Here is a 13,975-nt window from a genome sequence, read left to right as displayed (position 1 = left end):
GTCTAGATTCAAATTAATAATAAACGCTGCAGTGTGAAGAGAAATTTAAAGTTACTTACAATTTATGAACTATATTTGCAATAGGCAAAATAGAAAACATTCAGACTGAAACATAGCACTGTACCCAAGTAGAATTTCAACATCTGTGAAAAGTAACACGACGAGCTTCGTCGTTAAATTTAGTTCGTAAAACGTAATAATTTCTGCTGGATATTTAAGGAAAATACGACGTTTTTCACATTGCATAATACATTAAAATGTGCACAGAGGCTTTCATTTTTTTCACTTTCACAGAAGAGTCTGTACATTAAATATTGCAATAACAGAATTTCTTTATTTACATGGCAAATAGCATCAGCAAAGCCATATGAGTTCACAACTTGCATAACTGTGGTTTTAACTTCTCTTATATCTAATTTTGCATAAAATGCTCATACACACGCGCACGCACGCACGCAAACGCACGCACACACACACACACAGTAGGGGGTACAAACGTGGAGGCGGATGTACAGTGTGATTCCTGTGAACAATGCAGAAAAAAACAGTTGGGGAAAACAACAGAAAGTTCATATAGTATATTATATATTGCTTCAATATCCCTATGTAGCATCTTTTCCATACAAACAGTGAGGAGGTGGGAGTAATGAAGCCAGCGTCTTCAACCCAGCACACAACAGAGAGCAGTGACGTGGGACGGGGAACTGCGAGGGTCCGAGAAGAGCTGAACAATGAGCCACCCTCAGCAATGAGCACACGTCATTGTACAAATTTATTACAGCGGTGTCATGAACGAGAACAACAACAGACGAAATCTAAGGCATTTTGCTGGGGTTTGTAGCATTTCAAGGTTGCATCTTAGCTCTAAGAAATTTGCAGACAATACAAAAGGGCATTTGAAGTTCCTTAAAACTAAAAGTAAAGAGAAAAAATATTTTGTGGGTCCAAAGCCTGGATGCTTCTAAGGGGCAAAATATTTATTTCTGTCCTCATTATAAATGCTATAAAATGCATTGCTACCACATGGCTTTGAGTTTTCAAAATCCTGACAATCTTTGGAAATTTTGCAAAGGGCGGTGAATCATCCTCTAAAACGGCTCAAAAAGGCTTGTTTCTACACAACTGCATTTTACAATCAAAACAGCATTTATCAAAAAAGTCCTGTAAGCCTACAGCACAACTGCAGAACATCGACGGCGATGACGAACCCAAAAACACGAAGACCTCCGTTGTCCCAAGGTTGTCTTGCTACAGCTTCAAATTTCATGTAGAAGTGATTTTTTTTTAAATGCAACAATGGGCAACTTCTGAGAAATGCATGGCGTCACTGTAAAACAACACGTTGTCAACATATCGACACTAAATGGCACCAGTCACATCCTTAGACCTTTGGTGACGATACATTCAAAATGATTCTCTTCCTGTTTTACGCTGCAACATCTACATTAGACCCTGTTAAGTGACATCATGATAACTTCTCATTTTCTGCGGGCATGCTAACAGACAGGTCTTCTGTTATTACCAAAATAAAAGCTGGTAGGATTCAAAAACCCGATTGAAAGGTGAGGGTTATTTGGCTTGCTCCAAGTCTGTCCTGGGTTAAAATAGGCGATATAAAAACATTTCTTTTCGAGGAAAATGTACCGCTGAGGTTAGAGAAAATGACTTGCTTTAGATCTTAAGCTCGAACCAAAACCCCTAGGGCTGCAAGAAGAGCAAGTGATTACTGAACACTTTAAAGTTGAACGAACTGCCTGAGGTCATAAAATATGGCTAAGTGTCTGTCAGAGGAGGTCGCGTGAACCCTGCAGTCTTAACTCGGACCTCTGCTATAGAAGAGCGACTGGAGGCTGAGAGGGCGCGTGCGTGTGTGTCTATAGGGGCATCACGAACTACGTCTCTCCCTGCCTCAGTCGGCGCTGCATAATTTAATAGGAACGCTGTGTGGATGTAGACTTTCTTGGTACAAACTGCAATAAAAACGGTTTAATACTGCATCCAAACGTGGAGCAAAAAGGTGTCCTTTTCATTCAGGAAACTGTACAAAAATTACAAAAACGAAACAAAACAAAAAACTCCAAGAGATCCTCAAGTAATTGTTATTGCTTGTTTACATCACACTGGAACACTTTGCACCTATAGCAGCTTGTATGAAGCATTTTTCACTCCAGACAACATAGAAAGCACACTTCTGTTATTTTGAGTTACTGTATGGCTGTATTGAGTTTTCCCCATTTTTTTTTCCATTTTTTGTGTTCTATGCTAAAGGCAGAGAAGCAAGCAATAATCTGTACATTGTATACACAGCACACCCTCTTGCAACTCCGACCTACCTCCCACCCTTGTTTGCGTCGTACCAGAACATCAGAACTCAAAGGCTTCAGCTGACCCCCCCCCCTCCCCTCACAAAAAATAAAAAAACTAAACAAACCAAAAACAAACAAACAAAAATAAAACACCTGCTCTACTTTATAAGAAGCAGTTGTGACCAGACAGGGGGAACCAAACCCCAAGGAATATAATAAATAGGAAAGATTTTTTTTACTTATTGGTATGTACAATCTCTGTAATTAATTTTAAAAACCATATTTGATTTTGACATCTTGTTCTGAAAACGACAGGATCAACGTATAATCCATTTTTCAGGTTAATAGAATCTTCTCAGAAAGAATACAACCATTATTGTTAAAATGATAAAAAAAGTGCCTCTTTCACACTTTTAAGAAATATTTCTTCTTGCTACCAGGATAAAGAACCATCTAAAATAATTAAAATGAATCTATACAGAAAAATAAAACTTAGTTTAATACACTATATAAACCTCTTGACTAAATTAGTCTAACCATACAAATCAGCATATCACTCAACCCATTCTTCTGCAGTGTTTTTCCAAGATCATAATCTTCATTCTACATCTTATTTCGCACAAGAAAAAACCACCTAAAAATAATAATAATAACAATAATAATAATAATAATAAAATAAAGAACAGCAAAAAGGCAAAACCGGCTAAGTGTTTGAGCTCCTTGTATTATTCTTAAAATAACCTGTGGAGTCTTTGCTGCCATGATGGAACTGTGTGGAAATTCAACAAATGTGTGATAAAAATATGACATAAAGAAAAAAACAAAACAAAATAACAGTGTATATTATTTTTGAGATGAGATTGTAAATGGCCGCTGTCCACTGAGAGGAATACATTCATCAGAGCGAGGGATCCCACCCACTGCTGTCCCCCACCAGGAGGCCTACAGTAAGTCACACTAGGTGAATGCAGCTGGACAGGCAGACAGAGTGGCTCATCACGAGGCTCTCCTCCAGGAGGGTTAGGTGTGTTGGACAGATCCACAATCCTTCCCCAGCCCTCTTCACACTCGAGTCTGTGCAGGGCCGGGGCTCCTCTGGGGCTTCTGAAGAGGCCCAGCCGAGACAGACTGGAAACTTGGGCGTGGGGGAGACGGGGGCAGGACACGGCCTACAGCTGGTTCAAGGGCCCGCCGGTGGGTTTGCGCGTTTGTACAATTTTTAAAGGGCCGTCGTGCTCCTTGCACCAGGTGATCAATGATGACTCAGGATGCCTCCATGAGGGTCAACAATATTTCTGCAGAGAAACGACACACATCACAACTTTCTTAGCATTCAATAAGCACACGATTCAATGGACCATGCCATCAGTCAACTTGAACTTGCAGAACTTGAACTTGAGTAAATCAGCCAAAGGTGCAACTAGCAAGTACAAACATCGTCGAACATACCATCAAACCTAAAACAAAGCAGAAGCCTTCACTAATGGCCAAATGGTAAATAATTGAAATAATCTAAGTGCTGATCTATTTCTATAAACCTGGAAGGGGGATAAAACAAGTGACAGATATACTGGTATGTTACAACAGTTTGAAGTGCAGACAATCAAACAGCAGTACCTTTGTTAAATATTCATGGCCCTTTATTGGGCTTAAAAGCATCACAAACAACAGCGCAGGCTTATACCCAGCTAACAATGCCGCGGAGACAAAGGGAGAAAATTAAATATATGAAAATAGATAGATATGGAGAGCTGGCAAAGTGAAAACACTTTCACACGTTTTCAGCGCGGCTGCTTACGTACTGGTTTGACGGATCTGACTGAACCAGCGGCTCAGCCCACGGTCCAGACAAGTCCGCCTTCCAACACCACACAATAAACGCGTCTACAGTCTAAATGGTCTGGCTCTAAAGTGCCTGCTGCTAATTACATCATTGTCCTCTAAGCTCAAGCAGTAGAACTCTGGCTGTAAGAGTTACGTAAACTACTGAGTAAATTATTCACTAGCGCAGCTGTTCAATAAGTGTACCCAAACACTTAGCATCTTACGATAAGACAAAGACATACATAAGCAGTGTGGAGAGGATAGCGTCCGAAAGGCAAACCTTTTACATTTTCTTACTCCCTCGGTTACTGTGTAAAACTACAAAGGGTCCATTTTGTTAACCTCCAAGGCTTAAACTTTGAAAAGTGCTTGACTTTAATTTCCTACCAGGATGTGAGTAAAGGGACGGCCTCAGGTTATTACTGGGCCACATCCTCCGATTTGACAGAGTCATGCTTACGTTGCCTCACTAAAATAGTTACGATTTACTCGTAATACTGGTTGTTCGCTTTTGCTATATTCAGGAAACTTATCCATCGGCATTGACCGGGCAGTATTTACCTGTTCTTGCCCCATGGAGGGCAAGCCGGGCGAGGGCCCAGAGGCCATGGACGTGACACTCATCTGCCCGGCCATCTGGCCCATGCCGCTGGTTGCCATAGAAACACTGTTGAGGTTCATGCCGTTGCCGTTGTACATGTTGCCGTTATTCTGCTGAGAGAACTGTGGTGACGCCTGCTGCTGTGAGAACATACTGTAAAGAAGAGCAAGGAAAGAGAACCGTGAAAGGTGAACTCTGGATGTTTTTCTTTTGAGTCCTAACCTAAACACTACACAGGCCTTTACCTGTTGGCTCCCATGTTGCACTGTTGCCAGCCGTTCATGTCAGGGGAGCCCTGGAAAGCAGCGTTTGCTTGTCCCTGCTGCATCATTGGGGACTGTGTATGGGCCATGCGGGGAGAAAGCAGGGGGCTCTGTGGTGTGCTGGAGCCTCCAAACCCTGCGTCTGCCTGTTGGCTCATACCTGCGGTGGACACATCATAATGGGTCAACTACACAGGATATGCTGAAACTGCACCAAACCAATATACTGAATGAAAGAAATGAAGAAACATGGCACAGCATGAGCAAAAGTGACTGAAGACAATCTCTTGCTATTAGCATTTAGCATATTTGATATGCAGTTAGTAAGTTCTACATGCATGCAGGTAAGGAACAAGCAACAGTAAGGGGATCAGGAGATGTCTTAGGACAGAAGGAATAGAGGAAGGATGCAGAAAAGATGGTTGGAAGGATAAAGACGCTGATTCTGTATCAACCACTTGCCAGAAACAAATTAATATATTACAAACAAATAAAAACAGGTTATTAGGAAGTAAGTATTAGTAAGTACTACATTACCATATTATAGATTACACCAAAACCACATGCCTGGAGGTCAGACTGTGAGGAACAGGCTTGATTATAGTTTTAAATGTGACCACTTAAATAGATAAAAAGATTTGCATCAGCTTTGATTATTGTGCTTTTGCGCCCCCTGGTGGAGCGAGACTGAATACTCAAGACACCATTTTGGAAAGAGCCTAAAGTACATGATAATAATATCCATGTTATATCCATGTTAAAGAACAGAATGTGCAGTAAGATTCAAGTCATTCAGTAGCAGTGTCTAATGAAGTCATCAGTACTAACATGATGACTGCAGCTACTAAATAGCATGTGATGCTGTGTAACTAAAGTTACATCAACATACAAAAGACTTGACGGCGTGCGCAAGCACAAACACACACATACACACACAGAGGCTGTAGGATGAGGTGTGTGGTCGACTGGGGTGTGGCAGGAGTACCTGAGTTGGGAAACTGAAAGGCACTGTGCTGCAATTGGGGGCTGAGTACGGCCCCATACTGTCCGCCCATCATGTTTGTGTTTCCCATCATCATCTGTGAAGAGGAGGAGGTGGTGGAGGAAGAGGAGGTGCCATGCAAGTGGAGCTGGGGGTTTGAAGGGAGAGAGGGCAGGCTTGGGGAGAGAGGGGAGGAGAAGGGACTGGTAGGGGGAGGTGGTGAGGCCAGGCCTGTACTGGTACCGTAGCTGGGCGGGTAGGGAAACTGCTGCGGGTTGGCCTGGGGGATCCGGGGGTTACTCATGCCTCCGGCGGCCATGTTAGGAGGAAGGTTCAAGCCTGGGCCTCTCATCATGCCCCTCTGCTGCTGGACCTGCTGTTGTTGCTGCTGCTGCTGCTGCCTCTGCCTCAGGTGATTACTCAGGAGCTCTCGCTGACGCTGTGCAAGCATCTGGGCATTGATGGTTCCCTATAAGAAACACAAGACAAATACACGTAAATGAGAATACAGAAGCACTACTTTGAGAGGTTAAACATTTTGAGATGGCAGCGATGACTCACCTGGTTTGGAGCATTGGCTCTAAGAGGTAGGTTCACATTTGACACACTACTCATCTGGGTCATCATAGGCTGGCGGTTCTGCAAGGACAAACGACAGAAAAGGAATATACTGTGAAGCAAACCCTAATGTCCTTCTAAAATCTTTAATTTCAGTTAGTGATGCAATTTTAGAGATGCTCCTTACATCCAGCTAGTAAATAGTTAACAATAAAAATATGTATTCCACATGAGACGTGTATTGGAATGAGACTGAAAATCAACATTCACTTAACTGATAACCTTTATGTCCATTATTGCTTACGATGAATTTTAAACTGATAAATGCCACAGTGTACAACAGTTTTGTTTCTGCAGAGTTTCACAAATGTTCAGGAAAATTCAATCATACAGACATCATGTAGAATAATATTCTAGGAGCACACATGCCTGCTGTGACTGTAGCCGGTGCTGGAGCTGCAGTCGTAGTGTGTTGGGTTGGTTGGGGACGACCCCAGCGGGCCGAAGAGTTGGCCGTGCCTGCATTCTCATCATGGGGTAACCAGGGCGTGGACCCATTTGGCTTGACATGGGGTGAAAGCCTGGATCTTGCATTGGAGAACCAGGGTAGACCCTTTGGGCCATGTGGGATGGTGGAGGACCAAATTGCTGGGTGTACATGGGGGGCTTCTGCTCTAATATCATTGAGGGGTCCTGGGAAAACTGGTCTGGCTCCAGTGATTGACTCTGGAAAAGATAGGCACAAAAAAGATCAAATTATACCATTAAGAGGTGAAAACAAATGAACACGTCTCACTCAAATCCAACAAGTATCTGAAATACTTTAGAGTATGAAGGTCAGATCTCACCTGTTCTACCAGAGCAGGAATCCCGAGAGCACGATCGAGTTCCTCCAAACCATCAAAATCCTTTAGTGCTGTGTACAGCTGGGACATGAGGGCCCCCTCGTCTACTCCCCCACCACCATCAGAAGCAAGCCCCGTACTGCACAATAACTCATCCTGGGGTGCCGAGTGCCTGGAAAGAGAACAAAGGGTATTTTATGTCCCCAAAGAACAATCACATAATGAACATAAAACAGATAAAACAGCCAGAAGGTTTGAAAAGGCAGATTGATTAGAGGAGCTTCTTACCTATTCTGGTTCACAAATGCTGTATGATCAATGGGAATCATACTGTCAGGCCACGGGGCTGTCTGGTTGGGTGGAGCTTGTTGCTGGGAGAAGTGGTGGCTGACCATACCTGTATCCATGTCAGACGGAGCTAAACAGGGAAATAAGAACTGGTCATTTACCTTAAAAACTAAAATGATACTCAACATCAAAAGGTTTCTTGCTTTTACTTTTTCCCCACCCAAATCAGTTTCTTGGAGAAAAAACACATCACAAAAGACTTGGCAAACTTAAGCATTTCCACAAATGGTTAATAAATGTGTCAGGGATGGATATTTGCAGTAAAAAACACATTCAAGCTCTTTAAATCTAAAAGTGTTAGTACTCTGGAGAGAAGAGACAGCACATGCTTCAATTTACAGCTAGACCTGTCAAGGCACGTTCTACCCTATGCAAACTGACAAGAGTCTGGGCAGACCAGAAAAAATAAATAAATTACAGTCTTCAGATGTGCAAACTGAGTGAGATCTATCCACACAGGCTCAGTGCTGTAATCTCTGCCAAAAGTGCCTCCAATAAACAGACTTCAAGGGGGTGAACATGTACTTACGTTTAACACTTTGCTTATGATTTGTTTTCACATGTATTTATCAATGTACAATTTAAATTAAGTAGTACTCAATGATGTAAAATAATAAATGTGAAAAATTAGGACAAATGTTTTTATAACTAAAACATTACAATAATGTGCTCTCCTAAGACCAACCACAAGGTGGCAATCTTTACAAGCCAGACACTCATGGGTGAACTGAGGTTTTTCCCTTAACAGTTCTCCAGCATCATAGGTTCATAGGCATCTGGTGTCTGTATTCACATTATCTTAGAAGCTGTTGTGTTCTTACGATGATCAAACTCATTGGGCTTGTTTTAAGTAAAATGTACTATGCTAAAACGGTGTACTCACCAATAGCCATCATTGGAGACTGGAGCATTTGCCTTGGCCCTGGCTGGCTGCTAGGCCTCATGGGAGCACCATTTGGCCCCATCCTGCCCTGCATGGGAGTCTGCTGCCCAGGACCAGATGCTGGACCCACCCAACCCTCTTGCTGCTGCTGCAGACCTGGTCGTGGACCACCTGGAGCTATGAGTCCTACAAGAGCCAAAACAGATGTGCAACAGTGAGAAATGCTTCATGTCAGACTTCAGATAATATTTGCTGTCTTCATGAGACAACCAGGCAAAGGACAAGTCATATATGAGGTGGGGGTGTCGCAAATATGTAATGTTGATTCAGGTTACGAATAGAAGGACTTTTGTGTTTTACAATTTTTGGTTTTCAAAAACTTCTGCACTGCAATTTTCAGCCTCGTGCCTGAGCTGATGGAAAACATAAAATGTATTTAGAAATAATCCTTCCTCTCCCTGACTTCGTTAAGCACATCTTGAAGCAAATAATCTTTCCATTGATGGAGGATCATCTGATAAATCTGACCTGAAGTCAACACAGATCCATTAAGCTGATAAATCTGAATATATAAAATCTTAAATTGGTTAAGTGCAAATCTACTTTGATTATGTTGCGATACAAGTTCAGAACCATCTGGTCATCTGCTGTGTTCAATTGTGAGCAGATTCCCCAATAAATCCGTGTGCTGTTTGTGAATGTTTCTTGTTTGTGACTTGAAATCCCTTCTCACAGAGTCTGGACAGACTTAAGGAGCAAGAAATGCTCACAGAAAGGAAGGGGGATGTATTCCCGAAGGGAAAAGAGGCCTTTGTTGGCATCTGGAAAACAGCTACATGAGCTAACAAAGTCCTGAAATATAATGCAATTATGTTCCATCCAGTGGTTTGCCTCTTTTGCTAACCAATACCCATGTCGGATTTATATTTAATACAGAGCCTGAACTTAAAAAGGCACAGAAAACCACAATGATTGTTTAGTTAATTTACTTCAGTGCCTTTAGCTGAATGCCTACGTGTGTAACAGCTGGCAAGCTATTGCTTCTAGTGATTCCTTCTAGGGGTGTGATAACCCATGGACGACATGCTTTGACAAGTTTGACAAGTTTTGTTATTATTAACATAATGAACCGTCACTTACCTGTGTTGACCATGGTAGTTTGGTTAGCCATCATGCCATGACCTCCCACCATGCTTTGCTGCTGCATTAGAGTATATGGACTAGTGGCTCTTAGGGGGTACTGTAATGAGGGCTGCTGGGGGGACACATTCATGTCCAGAGACACACTCCTCGCAGGCCCACCCCTGCCTGGCTGGCCTGGTCGGACACCTCCAAAGTCTAAAGACGGGAACAAATGCTTTTAGTCAAACATACAAGAATATAAAAGAAGAGAATGTTCAGTTTCGCAGGTTTCAGATTTATCTAAGAGTGTGGGTGTCTGGATGTGTGGGGAACAAGTAAGAGAGATTAGAAGGTCAGAACATCAAGCAGCTTAGTAATTGGGTGGTGTGACACTTTTTCAAAACATGTACTTGTGCTATCTGACATTATACAAACAACCAATACTTTTGTTTCACTGATTATGTCTTAGATTATCTAGAACACATTAAGGCCTACTTCAGCCCTATTTTATTTCCAGGTAAGTACGGGACTCACTTGTTGGACCCATTCCAGGCCCCATGCCTCGGTGTGGCTGCTGTGTTGCCATGGCAGGATTGGTCTCGGACATCTGCAAGATGTCATTGATGATGTTCTGTTTGTCCATAGGACTCGGCAATGAAACCGGTCTTGAATCACAGAAGAGCTGTGGCTGAGCATTCTGCAGGTCATTCAGGATGGCGTCCAGCTCCGATGGCTGGGAAAGAGAAAAGGATGGGGGAAAGTGTGAAAACAAAACACTGTTGACAGAGTAAGGCTTTGCAGCAAAAGCGAAGATCATGAAAGGGCTGTATGAGGGAGGTGAGTACAGAGTCGGCCTTGTCAAACCAACCCTGAGATAAAATGAACCACTTTAAAATCGCATCGAGGCCATACTTCAGTTTAACTTGGCTTATCTACATTATATCAAACATTCACTGTACTGACAATTCTCCTCAGATACTATCATACTTGATCTTGTACTGCATCTCTTTTTAAAAATCAAAGTATAAATAAGAAGGTCCTATTATTTCATCTTCGATAAGTTGAGGAATTAGTAAGGACAGAGAAGAAAACACCTGTAGCTGCCGAAGGTTCAGGGTAACAGAGTGGAGAACTTTGGCTGGTGCTAAAGTTTGCACAGCTCTCTGCTCCCCTACTGTAAACAGCTGGACTGAGCAGCTCATACAGCCCGGGGCTGCATATATACAGATGGATTCTGAACGGTCTGTCCAGATTGTGTTTAGCGTTTCACAAAACTATCTTAAACAAAAGGCAAAGCCTTGCCGGGATCTAGTTTCGCTTGCTGAAATGAGGAAGTGACAACTATAAAAAGGTCTTTGGAAAATGGATTTTGTTTTCCCTTTTATATGTGTGCTTCTCACTGACACATGGGAACAAAATATCATGAATACGCAGGTCTTAACAGTCTAACAATGGAGAATTAAAAAAATGCAGTAAAACATATCAGTATACTTAAAGTGCAAAGAGCAAGAACAGAAACAACAACAGCATAACTGATCGTTGTGTTTCCTAGAGAGGCCCACAGGACTTCAAGTAAATAAAGTGTGGTGACTATGAGCGGCCACCAGAGAGCAGCATGCCTGACATTGGGTTTGCTTGTCGTGACATGCTGTACATCAGGGAAACTGCACTATTTCAATGGTTTAATTAAGTGTTTTAGACAATAATGTAGGCTACTGAAGGCAACAAGGCTAATACCTTACAACAGTAAAGCTTAAAATACCGGTTAATAAAAATGTCTACAAATGTCATTGTTACTTAAAAACAGTGGTACACAAATAAAATTGAAATGATGAATGGCAAAATTCTTAAAAAATATAAATGCTGGTCGTGATTGTGATTTCAGTGCAATGAAATACTATTTCTACCACACCGCTATGTAGGGTTTCTTACTGTTCTCTGGGTAATTATTTGTTTTATCTGAATTATCTTGCAGCATTATTATGTAGAAACTTATAAATTAAATGACATGAATCTAGACAGTTGTGTTGCTGCTGAGGAAACAAGTCTATTCACCCTAAGCAAACAGTATGTTTACATAACACTTTGCAACAGCCACAAACACATACATAAAGCACATTTAATCCTGCATCCCATAGGCCCGAGGGACTAGTCCACCATACCTATACTGTAGCCCTTTTAGCCATCAGCTAAACCACTACTGCTACTCTGCTCTGATTTCTCATTTAGCTCTACTCTGACCATCAATAATTCAGCCCTCAATCATGGGGAGGAGTGATGAAGGAAGAAAGAGGGATAGTGAGAAAACACAGCGAGGTTGGTAAAGAGGAGGATGTGTGGACTCTTCAACTACTACACAGTCGCACACAGCGAAGCAGGAATTCAACAGTAGGGAACAGAAACCGAGTCACAACTGTTGTGGTAAGTAAAATCAGGAATTAACTGGAATCACAACACAACACATATATAGCCACTAAAAAAGGAGCTTTCACGTCTTGGGCACAGTAAATACTAGAATGTGTTCCTAATATTCTAAAGCTGTATTCATTTTTCTGATACTTGCATCAAAACAGCCCTGTTTTCTTTTTTACGTATTAAAAAAAAAATTTTTTTTAAAGACAACATGTGACTACTAAAATGCATCAATACAGAAACATTAGGTGATTTATTTCCATCAGATGTTTAGGGGTGATCACATTTCGAAACTTGATATCAGTTGTGATATAATTGAATTATTATTAAAAGGGGCTTTAACAGATATTTAAATGTAAACAATTACATTTGCCATGGCTTGATTTTTTTCATCTTTACTACACTAGCATGATTTTTAAGAATAAAATCCCTACAAGCATAAAATTAAAATATATTTTTCACAATTTGCATTCCCATCTATTGTTTCTTGTACGAAGCTTGCTCTACAAACACACCACTCCCTCTCCCCTTTATCTCCATGGTAGCAGAGAGGACATGCAAGAGCATATGGCTCATCATTTTCACGCTGCCTGCCGAGGCTGGGCTCTCCTGGGGGTATCTACACCTCACTCATCTCTCCTTCTTTGTTCAGTCCAACAGCAGCTTGTATTATCCATTCAATCAGCTTTTGCTCTTATTCATATGTACCCAAGTGGCCAGGCACATACTGTACATGCACGGCCAGCAGGCACATTTAGCTGACACTCTGTGCCACCGCTTTTCTGTCTGCACAGGAAAACCACAACATTTCTATACAAATGTGCCGTAAAGAAGAGGGTAAAATGACAAAGCAATAAGAACAAGGTTTCTTCCAATATTTACAGACGGTGGCCTATTAATAATGATGCATGTTTCAAATAAATGTATTATTACATCCTTCTCTAGACTACTTGAATTACAACTGTTTGCCTTATATTGTTTTAAAAAGAGTAAGAGAACATTTATACAAAAAGGTTTGTTACATTTAACAGCATACATGTAGCCAAGAGGTCAAAAAAAGAAAGTGAAGAGAAAGAAGAACAGCAGAAAGTGGAAGGGCATTTATGTAATTTTGAATAATACTGTGGTTTAGCAGTGACAGACCAATATTAACAGACTTGTGCCTTGAGTGTGTGCTTAGCAGAGTGTGTCAGACACAGGTTTCCTGTAAGAAATGTTTTTTGTCTCCACACTCATTTGTTTTCTCCTCTGCATGGGTCTGGCCTTCACAGTAATGTTGAGTTTTACCAGTAGCTCTCTCACTTTTACTCTCCTCTCTTGCAGTGCCAAGCCTGACCTGAGCTCTGAGCCAAACCTGAGGACTCTGGCCAAGTGCAACCAGAATCAAATGGCTGAAGAACCACAGGGGCTCCTTCCAAATGTCACAGTTGTTTGAAGCTGGTGGATAGCTTCCCTTGGTTTGCGCTGCCAACACACAGGCAGTGAAAGGACCAGATGTGTGTTTATACGTGAACAGAAAACTTGAGGAGTTCTTAGGCTTATATGAAAAGACCGATCTGACTGTCATGGTAAATATACCACAAATGCTGTGTGACCTCTACACTACCAGACTGTTGTGACTTTAGCTGCAACAGCCTGTGTGGACATGGGACTTGGAGGAGCCAACATCTGCTACCTAACCCAGATTATTGCACAGACAGAGAGGAGAAGGCAAGTGGAGCAGTGCAGGGCAAATAAGTTTTGTTTTTTGGAAATAAGCAAGAAAACGAGGTTACAAAACACAGTTTTAGGACACCTCTAGTACCTGATGCCGTAACATGTATTTCCAAAG

General features: G+C 41.7%; 1 protein-coding gene across 9 annotated transcripts in view; it reads right to left on the bottom strand.

Annotated features, from left to right (window-relative positions):
* Window positions 1-312: 312 nt before the first annotated feature.
* The window catches only part of ncoa2 (nuclear receptor coactivator 2), a 36,917-nt gene continuing 23,254 nt past the window's right edge, over window positions 313-13,975 (bottom strand). For 7 of the 9 annotated variants that reach the window (XM_041070290.2, XM_041070289.2, XM_041070293.2 and 4 more), the window contains 11 exons: window positions 10,267-10,465; window positions 9,751-9,948; window positions 8,611-8,796; window positions 7,668-7,797; window positions 7,383-7,551; window positions 6,964-7,260; window positions 6,538-6,615; window positions 5,980-6,445; window positions 4,977-5,154; window positions 4,692-4,884; window positions 313-3,601 (listed from right to left, as the gene is read on the bottom strand). In XM_041070290.2, the coding sequence (XP_040926224.1) occupies window positions 3,590-3,601; window positions 4,692-4,884; window positions 4,977-5,154; window positions 5,980-6,445; window positions 6,538-6,615; window positions 6,964-7,260; window positions 7,383-7,551; window positions 7,668-7,797; window positions 8,611-8,796; window positions 9,751-9,948; window positions 10,267-10,465 (2,106 nt within the window). In that variant the 3' untranslated portion in view covers window positions 313-3,589. The remainder of the gene's footprint in view (window positions 3,602-4,691; window positions 4,885-4,976; window positions 5,155-5,979; window positions 6,446-6,537; window positions 6,616-6,963; window positions 7,261-7,382; window positions 7,552-7,667; window positions 7,798-8,610; window positions 8,797-9,750; window positions 9,949-10,266; window positions 10,466-13,975) is intronic. The other 2 variants (XM_041070294.2, XM_029146504.3) reach the window with 1 other exon arrangement.

The sequence above is a fragment of the Betta splendens genome, chromosome 4, assembly GCF_900634795.4.
Source record: "Betta splendens chromosome 4, fBetSpl5.4, whole genome shotgun sequence".
Classification (NCBI taxonomy): domain Eukaryota; kingdom Metazoa; phylum Chordata; class Actinopteri; order Anabantiformes; family Osphronemidae; genus Betta; species Betta splendens.
This window is presented reverse-complemented; position numbering and strand designations above follow the sequence as displayed.